This window comes from Dipodomys merriami, unplaced genomic scaffold (assembly GCF_024711535.1).
Source record: "Dipodomys merriami isolate MVZ:Mamm:240054 unplaced genomic scaffold, mDipMer1.0.p SCAF_14, whole genome shotgun sequence".
NCBI lineage: Eukaryota > Metazoa > Chordata > Mammalia > Rodentia > Heteromyidae > Dipodomys > Dipodomys merriami.
This window is the reverse complement of record NW_027202715.1, coordinates 21,980,319-22,007,600: the sequence shown is the minus strand read 5'-3', so window position 1 is coordinate 22,007,600 and position 27,282 is coordinate 21,980,319. Positions and strand designations below refer to the sequence as shown.

Sequence of the window (27,282 nt, the reverse complement as noted above, 5' to 3'; positions counted from 1 at the left end):
GAGACCTAGGGTTTTCAGAGTGTCTGCTTTGACTCCGAGATCTTTGATCCATTTGTAGTTCATTCTGGTGCAGGGAAATACATAAGGATCTAGCTTTAGTTTTCTACAAGTAGTTAACCAATTTTGCCAGTACCATTTACTGAAGAGGCTGTCTTACTTCCATTCTATTTTTTAGCTCTCTTATCGAAGATTAGATGGCTATAGGTTTCTAGGTTCATTTCTGGGTTTTCAATTCTATTCCATTGGTCATGAGGTCTGTTCTTGTGCCATTACCAAGCTGTTTTGAATGGCTTTATAGTAAAGTTTGAAATTTGATAGTGATATTCCTCCAACACTGTTCTTTCTGTTGAGGATCGTTTTTGCTATTCGGGGTCTTTCATTGTTCCATATGAATTTTTGGATTGCCTCTTCTATTTCCTTGAAGAATGAGGTTGGAATATTGATGTGTATTGCATTGAATTTGTAGATAGCCTTGGGAAGTATTGCCATTTTCACCATGTTAATCTTTCCAATCCAAGAGCATGGGAGTTTTTGCCATTTTCTAAGTTCTATTTTGATTTCCTTTTTCAAGGTTTTAAAGTTTTCATCATAGAGGTCCTTCACTTCTTTGGTTAAGTTAATTCCTAGGTATTTTATTTTTTGTGGGGCTATTACAAATGGAGTTGCTTTCCTAATTTCAGCCACACTTTTCTCATTGTTGGCATACAGAAAAGCCATTGATTTTTGAGGGCTAATTTTATACCCTGTTACTTTGCCAAAGTTTTGAATCAGCTTGAGTAATTTGGGAGTGGAGTCTATGGGAGTATTTAAATACAATATGTCATCTGAAAAGAGGGTGAGTTTTACTTCTTCTTTCCCTATATGGATCCCCATAAAGTTTGCATCTTGTCTTATTGCTGTAGCTAGGCATTCTAATACTAGATTGAAGAGAAGTGGAGAGAGTGGGCATCCTTGTCTTGTTCCTGAGTTAGGAGGAAATGGCTTTAGTTTTTCACCATTAAGTATAATGCTGGCTGTAGCTTTGTCATATACAGCCTTTATTGTATTGAGGAATGTTCCATGGATTCCTAATTTTCCCAAAATCTTCATCATAAAGGGGTGTTGGATCTTGTTGAATGCTTTTTCTGCATCTCTTGAGATAACCATGTGGTTCTTGTTCTTGCTCCTGTTGATGTGATGAATAATATTAATTGATTTGCGTATATTGAACCAGCTTTGCATCCCTGAAATGAATCCTGTTTGATCATGGTGTATGATTTTTTGGATGAATTGTTGAAGTCGATTGGCCAAAATTTTGTTGAGAAGTTTTGCATCAATGTTCATCAAAGAAATGGGTCTATAGTTCTCTTTCTTTGATGAGTCCCTGCCTGGTTTGGGGATGAGGTTTATGATGGCTTCATAGAATGTGTTCGGTAGTGAGCTTTCTCTTTCAATTTCATTGAAGAGTTGGAGGAGTATTGGTGTAAGCTCTGCTTTGAAGGCCTTGTAGAATTCTGCTGTAAAACCATCTGGTCCTGGACTTTTCTTAGCTGGGAGGCCTCTTATTGTTATTTCTATTTCAATGCTTGATATGGGCCTGTTAAGATGGTTTAACTCATCTTGGTTTAGTTTGGGCATGTCAATATTTGCTAGCAAAAGGTCCATTTCTGCCACGTTCTCAAACTTATTAGCATAAAGTTTTGAGATGTATTCCCTTATAATGTTCTGAATCTTGGTTATTTCCGTGGTGATGTTTCCATTCTCATCTCTGAGTTTATTAATTTGGGTGTGTTCTCTTCTTTTTCTGATAAGATTTGCTAAGGGTCTGTCAATTTTTTCAAGAACCAACTCTTTGTTTTGTTGATTCTTTCTATCGTTCTTTTGGATTCTAATTCATTTAATGCTGATTTAATTTTAATAATTTCTTTCTGTCTACTGGATTGGTATTTATCTTGCTGCTCTTTTTCAAGGAGGTTCAGATATCTCATTAAATTGTTGGTTTCAGATCTCTCCAATATATTGATGAAGGAATTCAGAGCTATAAACTTCCCCCTGAGTACGAGTACTGCCTTTTCTCTGTCCCAGAGAAGCTGGTAATTTGTGTGCTCATTAATTTTTAAATTGAGAAATCTTTATTATTTTATTTTATTTTATATGTGAACATACTGTACAGAGGGGTTACAATTACATGGGCAGGATAATGCATCCATTTCTTACCTAGCATTGCAGCCCCTCCTTTGTTTACCCCTCACCTCCCTTCGCAGCCTCCCTCCTCCCCCTCACCCAATCCTTCCCCCCCCACACCGACATTGTAAAGCTCGTTTTTGACATGACAATTTGTACTTCTCATTGTTGCAACAGGTCCACCTGAATCCTTAAACGACTTGTTTTTCCCCATCTCCTCCACAAGTTATACTAACATCAAATATAGTGAAAGGGGCGGTTATACTCTGGGGGAGGGACATACAAAGGAACAAAGAAATAATGATATAAATGCATTAGAAACACATCCATGAAAGAAAAAAACATTAAAATACATATCTAAGGGTTCAGTTTCCTAATATCACATTATCTGACCTTTTCCGCTCGACTAATACATACACTAGATATTGCAAATAAGGGAAACCATGGGACCTATGTTTCTTTGGGCCTGGCTTACTTCACTTAATATAATTTTTTCCAAGTTTTTCCATTTCCTAACAAATGGGGCAATGTCATTCTTTCTGATGGAGGCATAGAATTCCATTGTGTATATATACCACATTTTCTTGATCCATTCATCTACTGAGGGGCATCTGGGTTGGTTCCATATCTTAGCTATGGTAAATAATGCTGCAATAAACATAGTTGTGCTGGTAGCTTTAGTGTGGTCTTGTTTGTAAACATTTGGGTAAATGCCCCAAAGTGGGATTCGTTGGTCATAGGGGAACTTTATATGAAGGCTTTTGAGGAACCTCCATGCTGCTTTCCAAAGTGGTTGAACAAGTTTACATTCCCACCTACAATGAAGTAAGGTTCCCTTCTGTCCACATCCCCTCCAGCATCTGTTGTTGTTAGAGTTCTTGATTTTTGCCATTCTAACTGGAGTGAGGTGGTATCTCAATGTTGTTTTGATTTGCATTTCTTTTATGGCTAGATTAATTGAGCATTTCTTCATGTGTCTATTGCCCATCCTTCTTTCTTCTTCAGAGAAGTTTCTCTTTAAGTCTTTAGCCCGCTTATATATTGGGCAGTTGTTTCTTTGAGGATTTGTTGTTGGGGGATCTAATTTTTTGAGTTCCAAGTATAATTTAGATATGAGACCCTTGTCCGTTGTATGGCTAGTAAAGATCTTCTCCCAATCCGTGGGCTTTCTATTGATCTTGCTAGCTATGTCATTTGCCATGCAGAAGCTCTGCAACTTCATGCAATCCCATTTGTCCAACCTTTCTTTGATTTGTTGTGTTTCTGGATCTCTATTCAGAAAATTTCAGCACTGAGCAAAGGAGACCTAGGGTTTCTCCTATTCCATCCTTTAATGTTTTCAGAGTGTCTGCTTTGACTTCGAGATCTTTGATCCATTTGGAGTTGATTCTGGTGCAGGGTGATATATAAGGACCTAGCTTTAGTTTTCTACATGTAGTTAACCAATTTTGCCAGCACCATTTACTGAAGAGGCTGTCTCTTCCATTCTATTGTTTTAGCTCCCTTATCGAAGATTAGATGGGTTTTCAATTCTATTCCATTGGTCCTGAGGTCTGTTCTTATGCCAATACCAAGCTGTTTTGATTACTATGGCTTTATAGTAGAGTTTGAAATTTGGTATTGATATTCCTCCAGCAGTGTTCTTTCCATTGAGGAGCGTTTTTGCTATTCGGGGTCTTTTTTTGTTCCATATGAATTTTTGGATTGCCTCTTCTATTTCCTTGAAATATGAGGTTGGAATTTTGATAGGTATTGCGTTGAATTTGTAGATAGCCTTAGGAGGTATTGCCATTTTCACCATGTTAATCTTTCCAATCCAGGAGCATGGGAGTTTTTGCCAATTTCTAATTTCTGTTTTGATTTCCTTTTTCAGGATTTTGAAGTTTTCATCATAGAGGTCCTTCACTTCTTTGGTTAAGTTAATTCCTAGGTATTTTATTTTTTGTGGGGCTATTCAAATGGAGTTGCTTTCCTAATTTCAGCCACACTTTTCTCATTGTTGGCATACAGAAAAGCCATTGATTTTTGAGGGCTAATTTTATACCCTGTTACTTTGCCAAAGTTTTGAATCAGCTTGAGTAATTTGGGAGTGGAGTCTATGGGAGTATTCAAATACAATATCATGTCATCTGCAAAGAGGGAGAGTTTTATTTCTTCTTTCCCTATTTGGATCCCCTTTATGTTTGCATCTTGTCTTATTGCTGTAGCTAGGCATTCTAATACTAGATTGAAGAGAAGTGGAGAGAGTGTTCCTGAGTTAAGAGGAAATGGCTTTAGTTTTTCACCATTGAGTATAATGCTGGCTGTAGCTTTGTCATATACAGCCTTTATTGTATTGAGGAATGTTCCATGGATTCCTAATTTTTCCAAAACCTTCATCATAAAGGGGTGTTGGATCTTGTGGAGTGCTTTTTCTGCATCTCTTGAGATAACCATGTGGTTCTTGTTCTTGCTCCTGTTGATGTGATAAATAATATTAATTGATTTGCGTATATTGAACCAGCTTTGCATCCCTGAAATGAATCCTGTTTGATCATGGTGTATGATTTTTTGGATGAATTGTTGAAGTCGATCGGCCAAAATTTTGTTGAGAAGTTTTGTATCAGTGTTCATCAAAGAAATGGGTCTATAGTTCTCTTTCTTTGATGAGTCCCTGCCTGGTTTTGGGATGAGAGTTATGATGGTTTCATAGAATGTGTTCGGTAGTGAGCTTTCTCTTTCAATTTCATTGAAGAGTTGGAGGAGTATTGGTGTAAGCTCTGCTTTGAAGGCCTTGTAGAATTCTGCTGTAAAACCATCTGGTCCTGGACTTTTCTTAGCTGGGAGGTCTCTTATTGCTGTTTCTATTTCAATGCTTGATATGGGCCTGTTAAGATGGTTTAACTCATCTTGGTTTAGTTTTGGCATGTCAAATATTTGCTAGCAAAAGGTCCATTTCTGTCAAGTTCTCAAACTTATTAGCATAAAGTTTTGAGACGTCTTCCCTTATAATGTTCTGAATCTTGGTTGTTTCCGTGGTGATGTTCCCATTCTCATCTCTGAGTTTATTAATTTGGGTGTGTTCTCTTCTTTTTCTGATAAGATTTGCTAAGGGTCTGTCAATTTTTTGAAGAACCAACTCTTTGTTTTGTTGATTCTTTCTATAGATTTTTTGGATTCTAATTCATTTAATTCTGATTTAATTTTAATTATTTCTTTCTGTCTACTGGTTTGGGGTTTACCTTGCTGCTCTTTTTCAAGGAGGTTCAGATGTCTCATTAAATTGTTGGTTTCAGATCTCTCCAATATATTGATGTAGGAACTCAGAGCGATAAACTTCCCCCTGAGTACTGCCTTTGCTGTGTCCCAGAGGAGCTGGTAATTTGTGTGCTCATTAATTTTAATTTTAGAAATCTTTTGAGAATAGGTTCTAACTTCATCATTTCATAGAAATACACAGATCTGACATTAAACTCAGGCAACAATGGCTCTACAGCCATGAACATAGTTCGGTGTTCCATGTTCATATTGTAATGTAAAAGGTTAACCAAGCCTTAAAGGTACTCAGTGCTAATTAATCTGCACAACTTATACAAATACATAAAGTTCACATAGATTTTGATACTCTCACAATGTAAAGTTAAAATTATGATTACCACTGGACATTTAAACAAAGTTTCCCATATGCTCCTTTTCTGCTCTCTTACCTATTCCTTGATATGCACTGTCTTTGGTAAGGACAAAAAGTAATCACATACTATAAATTTCATCATAAATGAATAATACAAAAATATTTAATCTATGTTCCATTTCCAGAACTAAAGACACAAGAAATGTACTCACTACCGTAGATATGTGACTGAAAAACTTCTGTCTATCACCTTGAAAATAAAATTAAAAACAACTAAATTACTTTTTTTAAAAAAATGACATACTGGGAAAAAGGTATGGGAAACAGCAGCTCATGAGGCCCTAAATGTAGGCAAAAACCCAGAACAAATGCCTCTCAGCCTAAAGGCCAAAAAAGAAAAAGAAAAAAAATGAAATAAGAAAATAGCTATAATAATGTCTTCTATTCCATGATCAATGGGTATGTGTTGGTTACTTTCTGTCATTGGACAGAATCCTTCTGCTTTTGAACATTTGGGAGGCCTCAATGCCAAGTGGAATATTCTGGCAAACTTGAGATATTTCCTGTTATTACATTTTAAGTTAGAGTCCTCTCTTTACCTATTATATCCCCTTTTCATGTATATTCATTATTTACAATTTGATGTTTTTTTAATTTTTGTATTTGTTGTTGTTTTATTTTTATTTGTATTTATTTTATTTTATTTTTATTGTGAGAATACCGTACAGAGCAGTTACAATTACATGGGCAAGATAACAAGTACATTTCTTATCAAGCATTGTAGCCTCCTCCTTTGTTTCCCCTTCCCAACCCTTCCCAGTCTGCCCCTACCTCCCCCATCAATCTCCCCCCCCAAAAGTTGTAAAGTTCGTTTTCGACATAAAGACTTGTACATCTCATTGTTTCAATGGGTCCACCTGTATCTCTAGTTAAACAATTTGTTTTTCCCCTTCCTCTCCACAAACTACACCAACATCAAATACAGTGAAAGCAGGGGTTATACCGTGGGGGAAGGACATACAAAGCAACATAGAAATCATATTATAAATATGTTAGAAACAGTTGCATGAAAGAAAAAAAAACATTTGAATCCTTATCTTGGGGTTCATTCCCCTAACATCAACTTATCTGACCTTTTCTGCTTGACTCAGACATATACTAGTTATTGCAAATAAGGGAAACCATAGGACCTCTGTTTCTTTGGGCCTGGCTTACTTCACTTAATATAATTTTTCCAAGTCTTTCCATTTCTTAACAAATAGGGCAATGTTATTCTTTCTGATGGAGGCATAGAAATCCATTGTGTATATATTCCACATTTTCTTGATCCATTCATCTACTGAGGGGCATCTGGGTTGGTTCCATATCTTAGCTATGGTAAATAATGCTGCAATAAACATAGTTGTGCTGGTACCTTTAGTATGGTCTTGTTTGTAAACATTTGGGTAAATGCCCAAAAATGGGATTCCTCGGTCATAGGGGAGCTCTATTTTAGTCTTTTGAGGCTGTTTTAATAGAATGCTGATGTACTAGTAAAAAATGAAAAACAAAAAGAAAAATATCTAGTAACTTTAGTCACAAAAAATATATTTTAAATTCCTATGATCTGAGAAATTATTTACTATCATACGATTAACGATAACTTTATTTATAGACATCATTTCTTGAGTTCTAATATCGTATCTGAAGCAACCCCATTTCCTCTAACTTTCTGCTTAGAGTCCTTTTCCCAAAACCCATTTGTAGTCTAAATCATTCACTTACTTATTCATTCAATAAATATTTATAGCATATTAACCATATTCTGGGCACTGTCTTAACTGTGAGGGAAAAATACATCATGGAGAGAAAACAAATTATAATTTTTGTCTTCGTTGAATTTACTATGTAGTGGAGAGACTAAACCAGCAAGTGAGTAGGTCACATACTGAGATGAAGTTTTGGGAAATGAGGTGTTGGGGAATGCAGTGGGAAAAGAGGAAAAGCTAAGGAAGGCAAGCTAAGAATGGCATTGCAGAGTTAAGCATATGTGTCTGTCAGTGAGAGCTTTACTAATAAGGTGATATGAAGAGAAGAGAGTGTGACCACAAAGAGGAGATTTGAAGGGGGCGAGGCCTGGGCAGGGGACACAGACCTACAGCCAAACTCTGAATTTCTTTAAGAAAAATCATGGTCATCACGTAATACATAAACATGGCCACTCAGTAACGTGTAACACTTCATTATAAATGTATAAGGTGATACAATTACAAAAAAAGTTGAACAAGAAAGATGATTTCTGTCTTAGTGTATGATTTCAAACCTGCCTACATGACCTCTTTTATTTAAAATTATTTTTAATATATTTTTATTTTACAGATACTGTACAGAGAGATTGCAGTTATAAGAGTAAGGTAGTGAGTATATTTCCTGTGGAGCACTGTTACCCTCTCTTTTGTTTTTCCCCTACCATCCCTTCCCACCCCACCTCCCCAACTCCTCCCCCACACAAGTTGTAAAGTTTGTTTTCAACATAGTGTCTTGTACATCTCATTGTTACAATGGGTCAACCTGTATCCTTGTTTCAGCATTTTGTTATTTCCCTTCCCCTCCCCAAATTAGAAAAATGTATATACAAGATACAGGGCCCCAGAATCCAGTACAGTGACAAACAAGAATTATACCAAGGAGGAAGAACATACAAATGAAGCAAAAAACTCACATAGTACATTAAAAACAACAGTGACAAAGAACAAAAACCTCTTGTGTCCCTATCTTGGGGTTCATTTCAGTTAGCATCAGCTTAGATGGGCATATGTAGATAGCTTTTGACCTCTTCTCCTTGTCTGGTAAGATTATCCTAGATGAATACTAGTTATTGCAAATAAGGGAAAACATGGGACCTATATTTATTTGGGGCTAGCTTACTTCACTTAATATGATTTTTTTCCCACAACTTTCCATTTCTGAACAAATGGGGTAATGTCACTCTTTCTGATGGAGGAATAGAATTCCATTATATGTATAATATATATGTATATTATATATATATATATATATATCACATTTTTTGATCATTCATCTACTGAGGGGCACCTGGGTTGGTTCCATATCTTAGCTATGGTAAATAATGCTGTGATAAACATATTTGTGCTGGTATCTTTAGCATGGCCTAGTTTGTGATCGTTTAGGCAAATGCTCAAAAGTGAAATTTCTAGGTCATAGGGGAGCTCTATGTGTAGTCTTTTGAGGAAAGTCCATTTTGCTTTCCAAAGTGGTTGAACAAGTTTACACTCCAACCAACAATGCAATAGGGTTCCCTTTTGGCCACATCCTCTCCAGCATCTGTTGTTATTAGATTTCTTGATTATAGCCCTTCTAACTGGGGTGAGGGGGAATCTCAGTGTTGTTTTGATTTGGATTTTTTTATGGCTAGATTAATTGAGCATTTCTTCATGTGTCTATTAGCCATTCTTAATTCCTCTTCAGAGAAGTCTCTCTTTAAGTCATTAGCCCACTTATTTATTAGGCAGTTGTTTCCTTGAGGATTTGTTGTTGGGGGATTTAATTTTTTGAGTTCTAAGTATATTTTAGATATGAGACCCCTGTCCATTGTATGGCTAGTGAAGATCTTCTCCCAATCTGTTGGCTTTCTATTGATCTTGCTAGCTATGTCCTTTGCCATGCAGAAGCTCTGCAGTTTCATGCAGTCCCATTTGTTGAACTTTTCTTTGATTGACCTCTTGGGGTTTTGTTTTGTTTTGTCTTGTTTTTATCGGTCATGAGACTTGAACTCTGGGCCTGGCCAATGTCTCTCAGCTTTTCAGCTCATGGCTAGCACTCTACCACTTGAGCCATAACACCACTTCTGGTTTTCTGGTGGTTTATTGGAGATAAGTCTCATGGCCATTCCTGCTGGGGCTGGCTTTAAACCAAGATCCTTAGATCTCAGCCTCCTGAGTAGCTAGCATTACAGGCATGAGCCACCGGCACCCGGCTTGTTTTTTGCTTCTTAATAGTCTTTATATCCTACATGTATCTAAAAATAATTCTGGATTAATTTCTGATTTTTTCCCACCATATTGGACTTGCTCAATTCAGTCTCCTCCATATCAACACAAATGGCAAGTCCCTCTTCCCAGTACTTAAGCCAAATACTTTGAGCTGTCCTTCACTTCTTTCTTCTCTCCACCGCGCAGCTCCATATCCACAAACACATACCTACACACACACACAATACCCAGTCAATCAGTAAATACAATTGGATCACCCTTCCTAAAATATATACAGTCCATAATTCACAAACTGTCAATGTTCAGGTTCTAGTTTATAGCACAACATTGCATATACCACAAAAACTTTTTAAAAATAAGGGAATTAGTGGGTGGAAGGAAAGAGAATATTGAGGGAGGAGGCACTGATCAAGATGCAGTGTATTCATGAACTGCTTTGTTATATGGCACCTCATTTGTACAAATACTTAAAGATAATTACAAAAAAAAATTACAAAACAAGACAGTGATCACTAAATTATGTTTCCTGAGGGCCTGCGTTTAATCCTTTAGTGTAAAAAAGAGTGAAATTAACTATTTCCTTGAATAATTCCAATGATCAAATATAATGGCTTTTAATTACCTTTAAACATCATCTCTGAAAAATCAACCCATTATTTTCATCCCCATTGAGTTCAGATTCAGGAGTGCTGATATTCTCCAATAGAAATAGTCTTAAAGTCATTTTTCTATTTCACTTTGGTGTAATTCTTTTGACAATAGTAAAAGTTTACACAGTGTAGAAATAAATGAAATCTAGGTAATATTTAGGTGATAGCAAAATCAGAACATACTACCTTAGCTAGGGAAAGACTCAAACATTACTCCTGAATTGTGCAACTGAATTTGTAAAAGTACCACAGAGAAAAGAGTTTGAATAGATTTGAAAGTAGGATAATGCATTCAGTTTTGGGAACAATGACAGCCACATGTGTATATGTACCATCCAAGAACAAGAAACTAACTTCTAAACAGGCTTGTGCATATGTGTGGCCAAAGTCCATCAGTCAGGAAAGAGTTAAATTGTGAACTTATGTATACTTTATCTGAAACCTTGGAAGTATGTGAGGATATCCAGGGAGAAAAGATGGGAATAGCTACAGGTCTTCAGATAGGAATCAGGCTCAGAGTTCAATGCATGCTAATGTTTAGACATATAAAAAAACACAAACAAAACACAAACAACACACACACAAACACAGTACAAGCAAAACACAAACAGAAAAGAATACTCAGAAATGTAGGAAAGCAGAGGTACTACCAAACAAGAAACTGTGATGATGAGAAAAGGTATGGCCAGCTGCTGAATTGCTACTATCTCCTATAATTTTTTCCCTGAACTGTTTTTCATAATAACCTTAGCCACATTGTATCATGAAGTAAATAATGAGGTCATGCATCCTCCTATTCTGTATGGTAATTCAGTGTAAATCTGAGTTCTTGGAAGTGTTTTCTGATAATAAATAGAGCCTATTAAAATATTCGCAATTTTTTAAAGTAAACTACCCATGGGTAGCATTTTTTTTCTCTTATCCTCACAGTGGAGGATGTTGTGCTGGCTGTGTTCAGACAGGCAATAATGAGGTACCGCTTCCCATTGCCAGCATGAACATAGAAAGAGTATGGCTATTTCCACTCACCAGAAATCAGCTCCAGTATTTTAAGATTTGATATGCTCTAATTCATCTGCTGCTGTTGACATTTTGAGGTTGTGTCCAGTCACCTAGGCAACTAGTCTTATTTCTGTCCTAATTTGCTCCTATTTATAGAGCTTACATAGATTCTAGGACTGTAAAGATATTCTTTAAGAAAGAGCAGGTTTACAAATCCTATGCTTATAGTGAATGAATATTTAAGCATATGACAAATCTTAGTTATAAAAATGCTACCTGTTCTAATTTCTGTGATTTGGGGATCACTAATATAAATATTGAACAATATATCTTTTAAAAGACATCCGGAACGTCTCTGGCTGAAATAGAAAGTTACAAGTTTTCATGTATTTTATTTTGTAATGTCTATCAGTAAACTCAATTCCAGAAATTGAAAACCATAGCTTCTAATAACTTCAGATAAAATTTCTGGTCCCATTAATTACTGCTAGGCGAGTTCAATTTTTCACTGCTCATCACACAAATTTAGGTTATATGAATCAGAACAACACCTTTGATTTCATTTTTTAATTATATTGATTTTCTCACTACCTAGGCAGAGGGAAGCATTATCTCCACCTCTCTTCTTCTTGGTCAGGAGTAGAAGAAGAGGAGGTGATTTTTAAATGACTGCTAGAAAAACTGTCTTGACATTCTTGACAGTGGAGTAATTTTTTTCTGTTTCATTTCATTATCAAGAATTTCTATTTAATCACTGTTTTAGGGGCTAAATGACTTATATATAAGTACACTGCATCATTAAGAATCTGAGTTACACTAACCACCTTTAAAATTCCCATAGCAGCTCCTAGTTTCCTTTTTGAAGAGAATTAAAAAAACACAAATGGCTTTTGGCACTAGAATCCTCACAATGTCAGAAATGTGTGGCACTATGAAACCCAGGGCATTTGTTCCCTTTATTTGGGAGACATATGTTTCAAGACCCTGAGTGGAGGCTTCAAAATCACTGAATCTTGTATTGACACAGATAGCTTTTATGGTTTGTTAGTTAAGCTGATTATTATTAATGAATAACAAAATACACTCATAAAATGACCAGCATCATTACCCCTCCACCATAGGGCCATTATTAGGTAAAATAAGGAGTATTTTATCACAGGTACTGGTACAAGTACTGTACCAGCACTACTACCCATTCTGATAACTGAGATGGCCATTAAATGTCTACTGGGCTGGTAGTGTGGACAGTATGGAAAGGCTGGACCATATTAGCCATCAGTGGGATGCAGGGTAATGGCATGAGATTTCATCCTGATTCTCAGAATGGTGAGGACATGCAATTTAAAACTGAGACTTGTTTATTTCTGGAATTTTCCACTTTCCAATTTGGACTGCCTGTGATTGTTGGCAACTGAAACTGAATAGTAGTAATTTCATGGATAAGCAGGGATGACTGTGGCCCTGTATCAGAAGATCATGAGACTGGTATTTCTAAACTTCCCTGAGCTACCCAGGAGGCAATCAAATTACAGATGTGCCTTATAGATAACACTGAAAGTCAGAAATTCATTTATGCACTGAATCGAGGCAAGAGCATCCTCTTCTTGCCATAGAGAAATGGGGTTTACCCTAGTGGTTACAAAGGTCGAGCAAAAGCCATGTTCCTTACTCTGACCAGCATCACAAGAAAATGTCACAAGAAAATGCCATACAGTGTAAGGGAAGAGGTCTGGGAAGACGTCAAAACTCAAACCGTGAAGTATGATTTCAATTGAATGCATATACTTTTACACCAACACAAATAAAAAACACAAAACCATAGTAGGTCAACAACTGTCTGTAAAACTTTGCTGTGGGCAAGCCTAAACCTATAGGATAATTGACTCTATAAAAATCACAGTTCATTGAGCATTGCCTCTGTGAAAAGGACTGAGTTGAGATTTTTTCAGATAGCTAATTTAATAGAGGAGAAACTACTACAAACTGTGATGATCACAGGTTTACAAACAAGAAATTCAGTATTAAAAAGATATCTTTCTATGGGTTATTGGCACATTCATTAGTAAAACTGATTTATTTTCAATATGGATTCCAAACCCTATACTCTTGAGTTCTGTGTTATAAACCAGAGCTAGAAAAGTCTATTCTCTTGTTTACCCATTTCATTCTCCTTCAATCCATTTTACCAAGTCTTTAAAAAATTTACAGTTGTCTCCCCAGGTAGTCCTGAAGAATATTCTCTCAATTACCTTCTTGATGGGTCTTAAATAATTTCCTGAGTATATATTGCTTGCTACTGAAGTGGACTAAATTAAAATAAAACGGGAAATTTTTAGAAACCAGGATTCTCCTTCTATCAAAACATCACTGAGGTCAATGTAGTGAGAGATTGAATGAGAAGTGATTTTTTTGTTTCTGAGACATCAGAGACTCTTTGCTCCATGACTTGTGTAAAATTCCACTTCATCATTGTGCAGTGCCCACAGTGAGAGATGTCAGGGTCTGGGCATTAAGATGTAGTTGTGAAATTGTAACCAACCTGATTTTGTTATTGATTGAAAATAGTAGGACTGAGACATTTTAAGTTTTATACTTATTAAGTTTTGTGTTCATTTTCTAAGTACACTGTTATTTCAACACAATTCTGTGCAGTGTATAAATAGTAGAGCAATGAAAACAGAGCATGATGAAAATCTACCCAAGGTTACAAGTGTGCTATCCTTGAAGTTACATAGTTGGAGCCAGAAATCTTGGGAATTGGACCCAGTTACCATGACTGGCATCAGCTATGTGAGTTCTATCGAATCTAATTATCTAGTTAAAATTAAAAGAAAATAAACCAAAACACAAATTCCAGAATGGGTGTGAAAGAAGATTCTAACTTGAAGATGTGCTGTAAAATCTAGTGTGTGAAATAATACTTGGCACTGATCTGATTAAGGAAAAAAACATATGACTAGGCATATATTTAGAATAATTTTAAAGAAGCTTTTAGGATTTATAGAAAATCTTATTTATCAGTAAGTTAGAAATTTGATTGTATTAACAGGAGTCTATTTCAATGCCTCTTTCTAATTTGAGTTTTTAAAATAAGAGATGCATATTTAATCCGTCCTGGAGACAGAGACAGAATAAGCATTAAGCTCTGTGAAGATATTCAGTGAATCTTAAATATGCAATGCTGTCCCACAGTGGAGTGGCAGCCAGTGGATATAATCACCACATCAGACTTCATATTTAATAATGAAGATAATCACTAATTTCCTTTACTGTTTCATTGCCACTTTATCAAATATACACTATTGGTCTTTTAATACTTTTCTTTCATTGACCATGGACTCTAACTCAATTTTTGTTAGTTACAGACCTTTACAATGCCCAACAGCATTTGCCATTGATGACAGCCATAACAGATGATGTTAAGACAAAACTACCAGGAGTGAAAAGCAGAAAATAAAATGATAATAAATAACTGTCAGTCCATTGCTAAATAGTGTTTGAAATTAGTTCTAGCCCATGTCCAATACAGCAGATGCTGCATAACCTGAGAACCAATAAAGCGTTCACTCCTCCATAAGAGCAATGAGTAAAAACATACGTATACATGTGTCTTGTACAGTGCATGCTGAGTTTGGCATGACTATTCAAATAATTCTCAACAGAAACCTCTTTAGAGTCTTGCAATGTTTTCTCAAATTGATGGAGCTTGTGAAATGTATGAAAGGATACACTCTATCAAATGGGCACCAATTAGCAATTCTGAATAGGATAAATATAGGTATGAGACTAAATGATATAGCATCATTCTATCAATTATAAGAAACATGAGATTATTAAATATATAGGATATCTGATAGAGATGAGATAATATACTAAAACATGATAGTTGTTCTGGTTAGATGATCTGGGTTGAGGAAAGATTTGAGCCATCTTTCCTGGACATCCATCTTTAGATTTGAGAATGAATGAAATGTGTTGTAATAGACATACAGGTTAGGTACACAGTATGAGAGTTATTACTAGGGTTATCTGCACCACAAGATAATTATCTTTTATTACCTTTGTGTCTTCTCTTTCTAAGTTACCACATCTATGACATACTTTGAGATTTCTCCCTCTCCCTCTTTTCCTTATTTCACTAATGCCATATCAGGTTTGTTGCAATGCGGACTGATTTATATTTTAGTTAAAAATTCATGCTACCATGTCTTGTACTTTCTAGTAAAGTTATGTAAATCTCAGCTCTCACTAATTATATTAGCAATACTGAAATAGATAAAAATAGGATCAGCTAACATCAGAACCAAGAAAAATGTATACAATGTTGTTATCTTTGTTATAGGCACAGTGTCAAGGAAAGCTGTCAAACTGGATAAATTGGTTATACTAAACAGAGCCAATAGCTTGGGAAGAATGAATCATGAAAGGAATGAGACTCAATCCAAAGATACATGTCAAGCTGGTCCCCATTATAGAAATTTAAGCTTGATCCCAGAAGGACCCTTCAAAAGCCTTAAAAACTATACTTCAGAATTGACCATCCTAAAAGTGAAAGAGATATATCAGTTAGAAGTTACCTGTGGAATGTTGCTGTCTCATAGGAGAGGTGGAGGTGTTTGATTATAAAAACAAAGGCATGCCAAAAGGTTACCACAAAATTACAGAGGCAGGAAGTTGACATGACTTATCATTCTAGATAGGATATTGCCAACAGCAGAAAGTAGTCAAGCTGACTACTAGAATGTGTCAAGATCATCACAATTCCTTTTTAACTTCCAGATGTTTCTGTAAGAGCGGCCATCAAATAATTGAGTCATGTAGGCTCAAGCATCTCTGAATTACTATGACTCAGACAGGTATCCTAATTGAGTGACATAGTCTGGGAACTGTATACAGTGAAGCAAAGATCTAGAATGCATAAGTTCAGGGTGACCTTCACAAAAATGAGAACAGTGGTTTCTGTAAAAGTTCTAGAAGATCCAGAACCATGGACAGGACCAACCTGGCAAATTACAACCAGTAGTCACCTAGCAGCAGGTCATATAGACTAAAAATAAAAATACAAATAAAAATCATGGTAAGAGAAAGTTTGAACTCAGGCTGTGGGCATTTTCCCTTAGCTTTTTCACTTGAGCCTAGTGCTCTCCCATTTGAACCACAACTTCACTTCCAGATTTTTGCTGATTAATTGCAGATATGAGTTTCACAGACTTTCCTGCCTGGGCTAGCTTTGAATCATGGTCCTCAGATCTCAGTCTCCTATCACTAGGATTATAGGCATGAGCCACTGGGCACCCTGGCTTATATAAACTTATAAATTTTTTCATATACATTTCCTATTTGAAGGCACTGTGAGAAAGTATGGTATTATTCTAACTTTTCAGATTATATTTGAAGTGTCTGAAATTTTAAGATCTATCCTGAGGCTGCATTGCCTACATGGGATGAGTTAGAATGAGAAGCCAGGCATATTTGTTCTAATGTCAATCTTCTAAAAAGATCCCCCTTTTAATAAAACTTCCTCTCATTGATTGCTTTATAAACCCTTCTACCCACAATCTATTCCAGAGATTCTGCTTTCTTACTTTATCTTGAAAAAAATTCACACTCAGAAAATTGTGTTTCCAGTTCTACCACCATTGGTGCAAATTCATCTCTTCATAATAATGTTAGACCAATTTGAAGGAAATTCTATCCAGATGCTATGTACCTTAGTTTCTAAAATGAACTGGTTTATGGAGGACTGAAGTATAATAGAAATAACCAGCAAGTAAAAGAATGTCAGGACATTGGCACACCCAATCCATTGTCAAATACTATCTGGGAAATGTGTAGAATATCATCCCCAAAGGAAAAATAAACATGGACATTCCTATTACCAATATTAGAGAAAAAGTACAACTTTGTGAAAAACACATTTTTTGTGTGTTGATCAGTATGAATTCAAAGCAATATGATGAGTGAAAACACAGAATTTCCCTGCAGAATCCACCACCATATGTTACCTTATTTCCTATACTTTGTAATACTTACAAAATAATAGCAAACTATAATCACAAATAGCTTATAAATGCTAGTATTATTGTTTGTAAGATGCAGTTTTCGGTTTTAAGCACTCACTTCTGTGAAAGTGGACGAACAGGAAACAAATCAGAAATAAAAGATTTGTACATGAAAAACATATCAGGTACACATGTTATGGGATTGAAAGAAGGCAATAAAAACAGACTCCTCTGTTTAAAATTAGATTTTTTAAAAATTCATTTATGTTATTTTCTATTGTGGGGCAATGGAAGCTCAAAGTATTACAGCTAAAAATCTGGCAAAGCCTAAAGTTTGTTTCACATTAATTTCCATAAAATGGTATAGTACAGCATACTTTATAAACACCAAGATTGTTATTTATGGGCATGTGACTCACAAGCATTTCTGAACGGAGGTATATCAAACATGTCTTTATTTGAATTGTTTCTAAAGAGGTGATGTCACAAAAGGGCTACAGAAACAGTGTGCCCAAGCTTTTCTGTCTAAAAGTGTGCCAAAATCAGATAGACCGTGAACAACAAAAATGCTTGAAATTTGCTTTCTACTCCAAATGTTGTGGTACTGAACTCAACTAATAACAATAGTGGTGGGGGGTGGTGGTGATGATGATGATGATGATGATGATGATGATGATGATGATATCTTGGCTGCTGCCACTAATAGTATCTAACAATTACCAAGAACTCCTAGAAACTAGACACTGGGTAAATGCTCTGTTAATGAACTCAAGTGAACTTCCACAATATCTCTCATCTAGTGGGTATTATTTGTATTCTTACTTTATATAAGTGATGGAACACAGATAGACTCTAACTCAGCCAAGAACAGGAAGAGTTAAGTGGTTCAGTGGATTGGCAAGCTGTCTTGGAGATGATGTTCTATGGCATAGATTTGGGGTACAAGTTAGAGTGGGGTCTATGTTTGCAAGGTATCGGTGGCTAGAATGCCACACTCATAGAGTTCCATGCCTTGGATGTGAGCAAAAGGAAGTCCAGTATTTCAGAGCACTTCAGAAATCAAAATTAACATTATATAGAACTGGCTATGTTCTGTGTGTGTGTGTGTGTGTGTGTGTGTGTGTGTGTGTGTGTGTGTGTGTGTGTGTGTGTGTGTGTGTGTGTTGGTAGATGCTGAATGGGAATAAAAGCAGAGAGTCTTGGTCAGAAAGCTTTTGATTTTTTTTCTCCCTAGAATTTCAGAGTATATTTATGAGTTCTTGGCCTTGTTTTCTACCCTAAACAAACATTCATATTTCAATTTTATATTCACATGACTCCTATAAAGATCAAAACAATATGGAGTGATTCACTACCTGACTCAAAATGGGCTCACTGTGTGCTCTCATTCCCTAATGATTCTGGTCCCATATTCTAAGACTTTTCTTCCTGTGCTCTGAACTCCTAAGTCCCACCTGCAAAAGGCTGCCAAAATTGGCAAGGAACAAGTCAGGCCCTAAGAGATAAAACACAGATTTGTCTTTGAGGATATGACACATACCCGGTCAGTTTTTCCCTCCGTCTGAATACTGGTGTGGCTGCGGATCTCATGATCTTCTTCCAGGTCAGAAATATCCTCCAGTTCCTCTGGGGTCTATAAAAAGAAAGCAAAGCATTGCTGATAGCAATGTCAAATGATGCCGTCACTTTGGGAAATAGTCTAGCAGTGTTTCAACATGATAACTGTAGAGTATGCATACAACTGAGCAATTCTACTCCTATTTACATAACCAAATGCAATGGAAGCCAAAAGTCTGTACAAATCCAACTCAAAGGATGTCCTTGTCCCTTTTCCTGTCACAATGCTTATCAGTCTTTATTGTGTAATTGTTCAGTGAAGCTAATTGTTGAAGCTAATTGAAGCTAATTGTTGGCCTGTTTACTCTGTGTGGCAAGGACCAGGTATTTCTTCACAACTTGACACATGTGCTTTGCAATGAATGAGGAAAAATACCTGTGACAGTCACAATGGCAGCAGCACAGATCAGCACCACTGGTCCTCACTTGACATTTCGCTGTATTTACAGCGAGGTATTTCACACCGATGTTCTTACTTGTTTTATTCCAATTTGACCAGTTCAACATTTTCATTCTCTTAAGCCTGATCATCACTTTGAATGTCTCCACCCTTATTGCAATTACAGAAAAAATATTTTAACAGAAACCAATCATTGTTTCACCTTATATAATTGTCACTTACCTAATACAGGTGTAACTTTATACTATGATTTCCTTGTTACAACACCCTGACCACAAACCCAGGGAACAGGTTTTAAAGAAAAACAATCAAGCATGAAGTAGAATAAAACCATGGGACTTCATTGGAAAGACACATGGCTTTTAACGATCTGCCTCCTCAGACAAGTTCTGATTTCTCTTACTCTTTCCTTTGCACAGGTACTTTGGGAATGGGCACACTTGTGGAGAGCTTTTCTTTTCTTTCTTTTTTTTTGGGGGGGGGGGGGTCCGGTTGTGGGGCCTGAACTCTGGGCCTGGGCGCTGTCCCTCAGCTCTTCAGCTCAAGGCAAGCGCTCTACCACTTGAGCCACAGCACCACTTCCGGCTTTTTGCTTATGTGGTGCTGAGGAATCAAACCCAGGGCCTCAGGCACGCAAGGCAAGCACTCTACCACTGAGCCACCTTCCCAGCCCCTAGAGAGCTTTTTTTACCTGGAGATCACTCTAAACTCAGGAAGAGGTTGAATACTAGTTGATATTATAAAACAAAACTGCCAACTTCCTGTTCACCAATCGTTTTAGATTCATCTCACCACATGAATTTTTAGCCAGGATTTTTGTTGCTCTCAAACACTTGAGTTGGTCAGAGATGCCTTCTTGCATTTATTTTTAACAGACTTGTTCCAGGTATTAATCTTTCCTCTTGTCAAGGCCTTTAATGTGCTCACTTTTGGTATCTGGATGTTAACATTTCAGAGTATTTCCCTCTTACAATGATGAGCAGCAGTGATCACAGAGAAAATTAATCATTCTTCTCATGCCAGGAGCTCACTACTAAGCAATGTCTACAAAAGTATACATTTATTTTTATTTTGTTGTGTTGTGTTTTGTTTTGTTTTCTTTTGTTTTTGGGTCCAGTCATGGGGCCTGAACTCTGGGCCTGGGTGCTGTCCCTCAGCTCTTCAGCTCAAGGCTAGCGCTCTACCACTTGAGTCACAGCGCCACATCCGGCAATTTTCTGCTTATGTGGTGCTGAGGAATTGAACCTAGGGCCTCAAGCATGCAAGGCAAGCGCTCTACCACTGAGCCACCTTCCCAGTCCAAAAAGTATACATTTCATTATGAGCCACTTCGTGTATTCTTCTTTTAATATTCTTTTTATATGTTTTTATTGTTAAAATACTGTACAGAGAGGTTACAGTTACATGAGTAAGGTAATGAGTGCATTTCCTAGCAAGTATTGTTACCTCCTTCTTTGTTTTTCCCCTATCATCCCTTCCTTCCTCCCCCGCCACAAGTTGTAGATTTCATTTTCAACATGGTTTCTTGTACATCTCATTGTTACAATGGGTCTACCTGTATCCTTATTTCTGCATTTTGTTATTTCCCTTCCCCTCCCCAAATCAGAAAAATGTATATACAAGATTCAGGGCACCAACATCAAATAGAGAGAAAAAAGAGGTTATACCGTGGGGGAAGAACATACAAGAGCAACCAAAAAATCACATAGTACATTTTAAATACATTAAAAACAAGAACAAGAAAGAAAAAACCACTTGTATCCCTTAATATTCTTGAGGAAACATCTTTTCCTTCTTCCTCCTTTATATATCACTAATCATTATATACATCACTAATCATTCATTCATATGAATGAATACACTTACTCAAAGTTCTTTTCTTCTGTTTGGTTGTTTCACAATTGAAGGTTTTTCTGGTGGCCCTGTTCTAACATGTAGATTGCAAATGCCTGCAGATTTTTACTTCGGTTTTAATCTATTATATAATGATACATAATTTGCGGATTCTTTCCAATATATTATTCAGTTCCAAAATAAGTAAGTTAACAAAACACAAAGAGCAACAGCTGCTGTCAGAAGTCACAAGTACCATTTTGTTGGTGATGCTATAGAAAGAGATAAGACTACCAATTACACCCACATACTTCTGTTCTTTTGTCTTTAACAGGAACTAATGTTTACTTTGCAAAGCCACACAAACTGACCTCTTCTTTTCATGAGGAAAATGGTTGGGAAAGTGTTCAAAACACTTGCTGTCAGCATTTTTGCGTTCTCTAAAGTAAGAGGTTGGAGGGTATTATGAAAATTAAAAAGTGAAATATTTAGTGTATGGGTTTAAAATAAGTGGAAAGCAAGAAAGAGATGGGGATTCTGGAATTATTTCGTGGTTTTGCACCAACTATTTCAATACTGAAGACAAATAATAGAAAGTTTAATTTTTCTTAAGGGTTGATCAACTATACAAATAAAATAATTCAAAAATAAGCAAATTTTTCCTCAACTAGTAAGTTTGGAAAGATAAAGATCTGCAAGCGGGAGGTATAGCTCAGTGGTGAGGCATATTCTTAGTATATGAAAATAAAGTTTGCATATTCTTAGTATATGAAAATAAAGTTTAACATATCAAAAGATGCATGTGTGTGGATTTGTATGTTCATGTGTCTTTCTAGTCCACTTTCATTCTGCCTGTGAAGGAGAAGATCAACTATTGCAAAGGGAGTGTTATATAACAGGAAGACCCTGTACTGTTGAATAAGGTAAACTTAATTCTGAATTTAGGCATGCCTAAATTTGGGATGCTTTTGGTAATGTGTATACTCTGTTAAACTTTCTAAGAACAAAATGTGGTCAAAATATCCCCTCACCCCAAAAGTTGTCATGAGGTTCACTGAACCCAAAGATGTTTTAAAACCTTAACCCCCAGACTTGCTGGAATACAACCAAAGTTTATCCTGGTAATTTCCCCCCCCCCCCCTCTGAATTTATTATCCTATCCTTCCTCAGATCAAAGTTTGGTATTTTTTTTTGTTTAAAAAATTTCATTTAAATTTTGATGTCTCCATTTAAATTCAAATTTGTTCTTAGACTAAAACTTTTAGAGAAGTCATCTAACATGGAATACCATTATGGTCACAAGACAGAAGAGGGCACTATTTGTTCATTTTAGTCTGAACTAAAAAACATGAAGAAAATTTATGACAGACTTTCAGATGTCATTGCAGTTCCTTATTTTATAATTAATTAAAACACAATAATTGTCCGTATTATATACCCTTGGGGAATAATGTGATATTTTGAAATGTTTATGTTATAGAATGATTAAATCAAAATCATTATCTCACTTATTTCATCATTTTGGTGTGGTAATATTAAGCTGAAGATAAATATGAACTCCCATGTTCACCAATTACTGCTGATTTAAAAATAACTTAAGAGACAAAATCAACCTAGGTATTCATTATCAGGTATCTGATAAAGACAAAATTATGTATTGTGCACAGTGGAATATCACTCAGCCTTAAAAAAGAAATTCTGTCATTCAATTGCTCTGTTAATGCTTTGAAGAAGCTGCTTGAACTTGTGAACTAGTCTAGCTATTCTGAATACTAGCTTACTCACAATTCCTCACAACTGTATTTCTTTTTCACATGAATTAATGATGTTCTATGTTTCATAGTGGAATCATACAGTATTTGTTTTTCTGTGAATCAATCACTTCCCTTAGCATAATATCCTCTAGGTTCATTTTGAACCAGACAAGGATGTCTGTTTGCTGATGTGAAGAACAACTAAGCAAGATAAATAAGAAACCCAAGTCAGAAATAAGTAAAATAATCTATTTGTAGGTTTTCTGATATGTGGAAATCCTAAAAGCTCTACAAAAAGTTAGAGTTTCTAAAGCAATTAAATATGTTAGAGGATTTTTAAAAGTTCAGAATCAATACAGATGTAACAACACAAAACTCAGCTGTGGCCAGGTGCTGGAGGCTCACGCCTGTAATCCTGGCGACTCAGGAGGCTGAGATCTGAGGATCACTGTTCAAAGCCAGCCCGGGCAGGAAAGTCCGTGAAACTCTTATCTCCAATAAACACTCAGAAAACCAGAAGTGTCGCTGTAGCACAAGTGGTAGAGCACTAGCCTTGAGCTGAAGAGTTGAGGGACAGCGCTCAGTCACAGAGTTCAAGCCCCATGACCGACAAAAAAAAAAACTCAGCTGTGCAAATTATATAGGAAATAGTTTTAAAAAGTCTCACAACATCATCAAATTGATATAAATACTTAGAAAACTTAAGTAAGGAAATAAAATATCTTAATATTGTCAACTACGAAACATTATTTAAAGAAATTAGGGAAAACACAAATCACTGAAATACCCAGTGTTCATATATTTGAAGAATTAGTAGTATTAACATGTTCTGATTACTTACTATTATCTATAGATTCAATTCAATTCCTACCAAAATCCAAATGTCATTTTTTTCTGAAAAAAAAATATTCCTGTACATGCCGTTTCTTTTCCTTCTCCAGTGTGTTAAGAATATAATACTATATGAATTGTTCCTTATAAATTTAAAATCTAAGGTGTCTAGATGGCTATTTCATGCCTTAAAGGCAATAATAATTGAAATACATTGTGACAAGGCTATGTTGTAGAATATAAAAATGTATCCTCAGGTAAGAGGGAAATTATACAAAAGGGTATAATTAAATACGTAGTAAATAGGGCAACCTGGCAGATAAATGTTTAGCCTGAAGAATATTTCTGTCAGAAGGCACATAACCCTAAGGCTTGGTTGCTAATACACTTTCTATGAAGTAAATATTTATTAGGTTACCACTTAGAAACATATATATCTGATGATAGCAACCATGAAATATCCAAATACTTGATGGCTATGGGTTGAGTCTACATTAGACTGATCATAGAGAATAATTATAAATGCTCTATTTTATGAAAGACTTTCCTAAGGACTCTAGCAATAATGAAATGACACACCATTAATCGTTTTAGCCTCAATCCCCCTGCCAGAAACAATGTGGGCACCCATCCTTCAGCTACTAAGGTTGTAAGGCAAATAGCGGTAGGAAAGGCCAGAGCCAACAGGAAAAGGGCTATAAAAGTGACATCACCAACTTCATTGTATTTATCTAGCTATCAGATAGATGATTTGTAGATAGAGCTGCAATTCTCATAGCTGCTTGCCTAATTCATGAAAATATTCCAGCAAAAGTTTAGATAAAAGTCTAAAAGACTGATGAAGCCATGAAGAAAATAAAATTTGAGTGAAAGCATGTTTTCAAAAAGTTCAAACAGTAGAAATTTCCAGACTCTAAGCAGGCTGTTTGACACTCTTCACAAATAGAAAAGTGATATGATCATTTTTAGTCAAGGTCTGAATATAATTCACTAACAAAAGGATGTGATCCCATTCAATCCTAACAAAAAGCCTGATAGCAAATCATGTCATTTTAATACCACGAATCAGGAAAATAACCCCCATCATTAATAGATTCTTGCATAATATTACACAAAATAAAGTTCAGTGCTTCTTTTATGCACTGTGTGGCTTGGTAGTCACAAATGCAAGGCTGAACAGTTAAAACTTACAAGTATGGAAACTAAGTTTCAATCACCATGAATATAGTAGTCAGTTGAGCAAGAGGCAACAAGTAGGAAGTCTTTCCACATCAATACACAGCCTGGTGTTGAAGCTCCGCCTCCTGGTGCTACTAGGCCTTCTGGGCCAGAGTAAAAATAGCATCAAAGGCAAATAGGTCATTAAGCTCTTTCTCACTGCGTGCATTCAACTGGATATTGGCTTTGAAAATCCAAGTAACAGAAAGCCCGCTTATTTCTCAGGCTGTTCCCAGCCTTCAAGTTATACCAGTCTTGAAGTGAATTAATTTTTCACCTACGGTCTGAGAAAAAGTGTGAACTTGAAAAATGCTTCAGATTCCTTTCTTTTTAATTCTGTTTGGATTAAGCTATATTAACAAGCAAAACTACCAAAAATGTTGTGGAACAGAGCTTGTGAATGTATACATGATTTCTAAATTATGAACAGAAAACCTGAGGCAGGTGTCAGAATTCGTATAGTCAAGAACTATTAAAATGATAAAATGGTCAAATAATCTAATTTAAGGTCAAAAGCCACTATTAATATCTTTTGACATCAAAGAAGAAATTAGCTTGTTTGAGAACACAGCTTCCTCCGAGTTAAATGAAAAGATTGGAAGATTGATTTATAAAACTCGATTTAATTCTCTGTCCACTCCACAGGATTACTGCAGGTTTAGTTTTAATGTATAAGCAAAGAAAATGAAGAGTTCTTGAAGAAAACTGATGGCTGGATGTGTTTCTTTTCAAATGCTGGAAATCAAGCCGGGTGCCTGTGACTCATGCCTGTAATCCTAGCTACTCAGGAGACTGAGATCTGAGGATCGCCGTTCAAAGCCAACCCAGGCAGGAAAGTCCCTGAGACTCATCTCTAATTATCCACCAGAAAGCTGGAAGGGGCCTTTTGGCTCAAGTTGAAGAGCTGAGGGACAGCGTCCAGGCTCACAGTGCCCCAAAAACAAAAATAATCAAATGCTGGAAATCATTTTAAATCATACATCTCTTTTAGATTGTTAATATCTCAGCAAATGAGAAAAGACTTTCTCAACTTGGTTTGTCCAGGGCTATCCAGGATGATGCAAAGCATAATGCATTGAGAATTATGATGATGTGATTACTCCGATTGCTCTGTAGTGAGACGTATGATTTATTTTGCAAAAGATTGGTTTTACAAAAGAACTATGTTACAGAGGTTAAAATAAGTTTTACAGAACAATCTAATGGCAGAGAAAAATGCAGTTTTAGTTGAATGGATATGTACTGTAGGTGAAGATTAAAAGAAATGCATCAACATTTTAGTAGTTATCATCTCTGAGTTTTAGACTATGACATGTCTTTTCATATATACATATATAATTTTGGTAATACATTATCTATCACTTTGTCACCAGGTATAAAAGTAATATATGTTATTAAAAAATCTGCTTAACATGCTATTTCCAGGATACATCAGCAATTAAAAGGGCAAGATTGCAGAACTGGCACCAAAGGAGCATCGGTGGCCTTGTCACCTTGCAAATAGGTCTGTCACCATTACATATTTGATATGTCCACAGACAAAAGCTTCCAATAGGCAAGTGGAAAATTGCAGGATATGTCTTCATTATCAGCAGAACTATCAAAGGAGACTGTCATAATAGAGAGAGTAGTCCCTCACCCACGCCCCTTTCAATTTCCCTATGGTGCACCGTCAGCCGTCCTCTTAGTTCTGTGGGCTTGTAAAAAGCAGTTGCTTCATTACCTCATGTATCACATTTTCAGCATCTAGGAAACTTTTTTTATAAAAGGATTCTATAACACCAATTTAGCAGAAAAGAAAAGTTGTCGTTTGATTTCCCAGTCAGGATATGTTTTGTTAACATGTAAGGAATCTTATTTTCAGAAGCTGTTAGGTTTCTAGACATACTGTCAATGGTCTTTACCCAATTTATCTATCTAGATTTGCAAAGTAATACCAGGCACAGTCATAAAGCAAACACAAATAACAACAAAGTACCTGCTGTAGCTCTGACATAGATGTCATATAAGACTAAGCAGGATGTTCAAACAAGACATTCCTGTTTCACTAACTAAAAAAAATAGGGAAATTTAAAAGAAATTGCACATTACTGTGGGGATGCCTCTCGGTAAGACAGTAATTCTGATCTATATTAGACTTTTGGACATATTTTTCAGGGTTACTGAATTAAAATTTGCTTTATGGGACATAAGAATTCCCTACATGAATA

The 27,282-nt window shown here is 36.1% G+C and overlaps 1 protein-coding gene across 2 annotated transcripts in view; it reads right to left on the bottom strand.

Annotated features, from left to right (window-relative positions):
* The window catches only part of Ctnna3 (catenin alpha 3), a 1,374,363-nt gene that overhangs the window by 132,873 nt on the left and 1,214,208 nt on the right, over positions 1–27,282 (bottom strand). For both annotated transcript variants that reach the window (XM_070021006.1, XM_070021007.1), the window contains one exon: positions 18,960–19,052. In XM_070021006.1, the coding sequence (XP_069877107.1) occupies positions 18,960–19,052 (93 nt within the window). The remainder of the gene's footprint in view (positions 1–18,959; positions 19,053–27,282) is intronic.